General features: G+C 34.2%; 1 protein-coding gene across 1 annotated transcript in view; it reads left to right on the top strand.

Moving 5' to 3' along the window:
- The first annotated feature begins 2,398 nt into the window (after positions 1–2,398).
- Positions 2,399–6,831, top strand: part of LCORL (ligand dependent nuclear receptor corepressor-like) — a 29,221-nt gene continuing 24,788 nt past the window's right edge. Inside the window, exon 1 of the mRNA XM_009706644.1 lies at positions 2,399–2,483. Within this exon, the coding sequence (XP_009704946.1) occupies positions 2,399–2,483 (85 nt within the window). The remainder of the gene's footprint in view (positions 2,484–6,831) is intronic.

Here is a 6,831-nt window from a genome sequence, read left to right as displayed (position 1 = left end):
CAGCAGAACTTTGTAGAAAAGTGCACAAAGTGGAGGTAGTGCACATCTTTTCTGGCAAAACTTTAGAATAAGGGCTGGAAAAAGGTTCTTTGTATGTTGTTAGGTTTTACAAGTAAACTTTGTTTTAAAAGAAAGGATCCAGTATCCAAAGGTGAGGAAGCAAATGATGACATTGAGTAGTAAGTCTAAATTCTGTCTCCATGGGGAAGTTCTGGGAGGACTTGTAAGAGAAGCATCACTTTGGATGGGTGAGATGGCACTAAGTTTGAACTAGTAGAGAAGTGGATTGGTGTGTCCTTTGCTCAGGAAAAACAAACAAACAACAGTGTGCTAATTGCCATCTTTAAGACAAGCTGTGTGGAAGTCTGTTTGGAAATTGCATTCTTCCTTAACAAACTGCTGTTTCACAGAGGCGATTTTTCTGTGCTTATGTCTTTGCATAGGCAGGAGCAGGCAGTAGGGCAAGCAGATATGTGTAAGTACAAAAGTAAAGGCAGAAACAAGTAACACCCTTCACACCTGGGGTGAGGGAGGAGGTATCCAGAAATCAAGGAGGTTTTGGGTGCTGACTGGAATGGTATTTGCAAAGTGCTAAGAAATGGGAGTTAGCGTTTGTTCTTTTGGAATAAGTACAACTGTCTCCAAGAGATAATTCACTCCATTCATGTCTTTGCCTAGCAACAATAACTTGCAAAACCCGAAGTATTGGCTAGCTGCTGAGCTGAAGTGGCTTGCAGTTTATAACAATGATCATAATAATACACATGGTGTGTTTTATATTTTCAGACTGTTGTGTTTGGGGAACTGCTGTTGTAACTTCAAACTTCTTCATTGCTCTCACTTTTTTTGTCCATAACCCTCTGAATCCAGAAGAACTGGGAATTTGTACAATGTTAATATGAATTTATGTTACATTGAATCTAAGAGTCAGTGGATAATGAATGGTTTAAGGTAACTTTTAGTGTATGCTTGGGCCTTGGGTTTTTTGCTTTCTGATTTTTGTAGATCGTGTTTAAAAATTGTATGTATATATATTTGTGGGAGGACTGGTTTTGTCACTTAATTTGTGTTCTTGCGTAGGATCATATTTATTACAAAGAAAAGTGGAAAACTAGAAATACATTTGTAGCTCAAATTGTAGATTTATAGCAAGTATAAATGTAATTTAGTAATATAAATATAATCTATATATTAAAATTGTAAAATAATACAAAACAGAAAGGCAAATTTTAACAAAGCATGATCTGTCAAGCTGAACAGTTCCTATGTGTTAAGACAGCTTCCCTTGTCTACACTAGGATTTTAATGTCTTTAACATGCTACTTAAGATATGGTATGTATTTATTCTTCCTTATACTAGAGTACATACAATCTAAACCAAAAAGTAAATGTCATTTTTGATGAGAGCGCAGTATGTTGTGTTGTCTTAAAGGGCGTCACAGCTGATGAGCAAATTTTATGATTCGAAGTGTTCTTTGATGATCGTTAGTTGTTTTCCTGAAGATATTGGTATTTTTTATGTGGTGTGGTGATAAAATAGTCTTGCAAAGTACTGTGAAATAGCTACATCTTTAATATGGACAGGTCTTGAGTATGAAGAATGAGAACCTTCAAATGCTGCTTTTGAATTATCCTCTTAGTTGAAAATAAGCTTATTATTTGGAAGGGGAAAAGAGGAGGCACTTGGAAACTGTTTCTATACTGAGCAAAACTTCTGTTATATTGATGATGATGTAAATTCTCACCATTTTTCATGCATCTCCTCTTCTGTTTTTTTTGTTGTTTGGTTGGGTTTTTTATCATTTGGTTTACTTTGTCTCTTGTCCCTTGTTACAGTATGCAATTTTACCAAATACCTAAACAGACTAGCTGGTAAATCTGGAAAATAATTGGATTTATCTAATCCTCAATTTTAAAACGTTTTTGTACAGATATGGAGGAGTAGAGAGAACTGCTATGGTATCAGAAGCAAAATAAGCTTTCTTTTTTATAGTTCTAGAAATACTAGCCTACTCAGATTCTGTAATTCCAGGTGATCATAAATGAGAACTTTCTGAATTTGGTCCCCCCCCCCCCCCCCCTTTCTAATTCTCAGTGTAAAAGAGAGACTACTTCACTTGTGTAGAGCTATGAGGCTAATCCTCCCACCTTTAAGATTCTGTGGTAGTTATTTTAAGTCTAATGAGGTTGTTGGGGCATGGCTTAATAGGCTGATTGTGTGCAGATGGCAGTTGCCTTGTTTTATTTTTATCTTCCAATTCTGTTGAATAGTGGAAGGAGTAAATATTTGTGTGTTAAATGTAACAACTTTTGGAATTGCTCTCCCAATTTGAGAATGCTTATCGCCAGTGTTCTCAAATTTGCTTTCTCTTAAGAAACTTTTGATTTACCGTTTTAAATGTTTCTTTTGTCTCCAGGTTTTGAAAGTATTTTAGAAGGGCTTTATGGACCAAGGCTACGAAGAGACCTCAGTTTATTTGAAGGTAAATGAGCCAGCTTTTAGTGCAATGACCTTATTAGGCTTTTCTTTTAGTTAAAGGTAGTTTAAAGTATATATTGAATTCTAAAAAGGAAATCTTCAACTGTTTTTCTTTCTAATGATTATTTCATCATGTTCTTGTCAATACTGTGCATAGACAAAACACTAGGTAAAATGGTACCTAGGTTTTGTTCCTATGCAGGGAAATTTTGGATTAGCTAACCTTTCCTGAGAAGCTCTCATGAGAAACATTTACTTTTCTGGAATATTGCATCTCCTACTTCGTTTTTTGGACAGCTTTTAGAAAGGGAAGACAAGCTGCTCAGCTTCCTATCAACGTTAAATGGGAAAAGAAAGGTAATATGCTAGTTTGGTTGTCTTCTAGTGATCAAGAAAGTTTAAGCTTTTGATTTATTATTTTTTTAATCTTTATATAGATTAAAATTAAGCTTTTAATTTTTATATATTTTTGTATATATAAAGAGTGTATATATATTTAAGTGTGTACATAGATATAAAAATATATTTTCCATTACACTTCTAAGACCTAGCCTTATTCCAAATGGATTTGGGTTTGCTGAAACAGCTGTCAATAAATACCTGAGTCCTTAGTTAAGTATGATTTCTGAGATATTATTTATCTGTCTTTAACAAAAGCAGAAGAGGAAAATCTGGCACAAAATTGCTTTGAAGTGTTGAAAGAAGTGTTCTGTCAAGTTCATTTTCATGGCTTTAAAAAAATGTTATTTCTGCTATCGAACCTTCAAAATGTTCCATTTAATTTCTTTACAATTTATCTGATAGTGTAATTTGTAAAGCATGCAATACATACTGCTGGTACTAAGGCAGAGTGGCATATACTGTTTACGTTTGCTTAGAATAGGTTTGGAATGATTGCTTTAACTTGGTTATGGTTTTGTCCTCTTCATATTGTGCAAGTTCCTTGACTTGTATCATATGTATAACACAATATTTTCAAGGGAAAGGGGGAGAACTTGAAATACTACTTTACTGATGTTTTAAGAATATTTTTTGCCACTTATAAAGCTAAGCATGCCACTAGTCAGACTTAAAAACATTTAAGAAATGTGGAAATTTGGGTTAAAGCTTATTTTCATGAGTAGTACTCCCATCTGCTGTGATAAACAAGCACATTACTGCTTTGAAAAGGGAACAGGGCATTGTTATACTAGTGTACAGTATCTTTTCTTTTTTTCTGGTTGTAATAGGTTGCTGCATAGTGGGCTTTTATCACTGATTAGTGATTGAAGCTTTATTATTCTTTTTCATCAAAGGGTTTACATTTTGAAAGAAAATTCAGGACACTTTTTTTTTCTTTTGTGTAAGAAGGCAGAAAGTACTGAGCTAATGACCAGAATATAAGTGTTACAGTTAAAGGAGCCTGATAGTACGCAATAAGGTGTTATATTGTTCCATTAGGGTTCCTGCATGCATATATTTGAGCTGTCTTATGGGGAAAGTTTTAGCTTATGTCTCATGCTGTTGAAGATTTCTTGTAACCTATTTAAGATCTGCTATTTCCATTACTTGCAGAGGACCTTTAATATTTGATGCCCCAGTGACTTTGTTCTGCAAACTAAATTCATGTTTATCTAAAATGTAAAGTCTTAAAACTAATTTTTTTCCAATTTACAAGAATGTCTGATAGTAATGTGCCTGAATTTTTCAGCAGTTAAAGCCTGTTTCCATGTTTGACACACCTTTAAAATTGGCTTTACTTCTGGAGCAACTGAAGACATGAAGGAGTGTTAGGTTGGGATGCCCACCTTACCTTACTATTTTTGGTTCATTTTTATAGATATAGTATCTGTAACATCAGTAATGCTGTTTGAAATTGTGATGTTTTGTAGTAACACAGTAGAGGTAGACCTTAAAGTATAGGATGCAAGGCTATTTCTAATTTGAGGTCTGAATTGCGTTATGAAGATTAATTCAGAACTCTTGAGTAAAATTTGTTATAAATCTTCCCACTGGCATAATTTAAGTACCACTTTTCACTTTACAGCTAATGAAACTAAGATACAATGTAAATGATTTGCCTTAGTTAACAAAACATATGGTTGGTAGAATCAGAATCAGAGCCAAGTTTTTAGATTCTTAGCAACATGCCTAAATCTCTGCATCTTGTAAGGTGTCCATTTTTCTCATCTTAACCTCTGAACCAGTACTGTCAACATGCAGCATTATACCTCAAAACAAGACTCTTGTTTCTTTGAACAAAAGTCAAGAAATTATATGGCTTTCTTATCCAGAAATGTGTGAGAATCGGCTGAAATACATGCTGCTTAGCTACAATAGCATTTTTTTCTTTTACACTGTTGATTTTATCTGTTGTTATTAACATAGAAAAAAATTAATAATGTCCATAAAATGTAACATGAGTGTGTTAATTGATATATTTCCTCCTTAGTTCTGTCTTGAAAGAACTATTGATCAAAATCTATTTGATCTATAGATTAAGCTATTGTATTGTGCTCTCAAAGTTGTTTGAGAGAATAATAAATTGTAATGACAACTTTAAGCAGTAAAAGGTACACTTCAGGTTTTTTTTTCTTTACTTTTCAAAGAAAATATCTTGTAAACCTCAGAAGTGATCTTGCTGAGAAGCCAAACTAATTAAACTGAAATATCCACCCATAACAACAGATAGTTACCTCAAGATGGCAAGATTTTTTTTGTTACCTTGAAATTCTTGGGCTTGCTTAAATGGTTTTCGTCACCTCTGTTATTCAACACCATTTTTTTTTTTTTTTTTCCTGACTGCTTTGATAGTGCAGCTTCTGGCTGTAAAGGTGTCAAGTTCTGTATCTTGGCATCTGACCTTGGTCATGCTCTGAACTGGCTCGAGGCTTCTTGTGTCATTGAATCCTTAGGGCTTTCTAATCCTTTGCTTAGACCCATTTTCAGCTAAGTAGATTCACATGTAAATTATTATTCTTTACATTCTACTTATGGATATTTAGCTAAACTGTTAGAAAGCTTTTCCTCCAATCATCTGGTACGTGTGTATTTTCTCTTTTGGGGATTATGTACTGGGGTTCTAGTCTCTTATGGACAGAGGAAAAACAGTGTCTTGTGGGAGGAAAGCAGCTCTTTTACCATTCTTTCTCTGCCAGGAAAAAGACCTCTTTATAGAGGATGAAAGGTTTATTTGAGGGTGTGTCTTATTTTTCCTTGGGTTGTTCTGGAATATTTATTAATATATAAAGTAATGGAGTGAAAAATTACATTAGAAACATGTATCTCTAATATCATTCAAGTTTTTATAAAATTAAAAAGATGAAGGAACATGATAAACACCTCAGATATCCTAATATACTTATTAGGAAGCAGTAGTGCCATATAAAAATGAAGGGGATGATTTATTCAGAATTGTGACAAATAGCTGGAAAACGTATTGGGACATTATAATAATAATGCAGAAAATACTGGAAAGTAAGGGTTGAATTCTTTAAGCTATCTCATATTTAGATTTACTAGACAATTATTTCACATCTTAGGAGGTAAACATGAAGTCTGTTTGGTACTACAGATATCTGTATTCATTTGTTTAATCTGGTATGACTCCTTGGGAAGAATGGTTTGGGGAAACAAAGATCTTTATGGCTTAAGAAATGAAAGTAAGTAGTTTTTCTCAAAGTTCACAGTCTTATTCTTAAAAAATGGAATTAGGTTTAACAGCTTTGTACTGAATGACTTTGTTTTCAAGGAATTCCATGCTTAGTATTTAAATGATCTTTGCACAGTCTTAACTTTTTCTTGTGAGGTGACAAGTGTTGTAGGTTGTCAGCAAATCTTCCATCAGCTGACACTAGGCAAGATAAAATGGGGAGGGAGATGATCATGGTCCTAAATTGAATGCAGCTAAGAGAAAGTTTGTTCTGCTTGAAATGCCACCTGTGCCTCTGATCTTTCTGAGAGTATGGTTGTCTATCTAGTTAAAAACTGATACTGATCTCAATATGTTTCCCGTGGTGGTGACCTGAGACTGTTGGATGCTTGGCATTTAATATATCTGCTATATATCTGCTATCTGATGGCAGTTTTGCATAGCTCACTGGCTGGCTTAACGTGTTATGTTGCACATGGTTTATACTACTTTGAATAAATTTACTGTTATGTAGAGCTGATGTTTCTGAAAGTGTGTTTTTTTGGCTACACACAAGGATTGCTCTCTAGTTAGACTTTTAACAGTGGAACTTCAGGATTCCAAGGCAGAAGAATTTCTCTGAACATATAAAACCTGTCTTGGAGTTAGACGCAGAATCCCAACATTCATAAGTAGTGGGAAACAACAACCCTGCAAACAGCAAGGTCAGAGAAGGAAGAGC

Source organism: Cariama cristata, unplaced genomic scaffold, assembly GCF_000690535.1.
Source record: "Cariama cristata isolate BGI_N322 unplaced genomic scaffold, ASM69053v1 scaffold19098, whole genome shotgun sequence".
NCBI lineage: Eukaryota > Metazoa > Chordata > Aves > Cariamiformes > Cariamidae > Cariama > Cariama cristata.
Note: the sequence above shows the minus strand (reverse complement) of the source record. Positions and strands in the feature narration are given on the sequence as shown.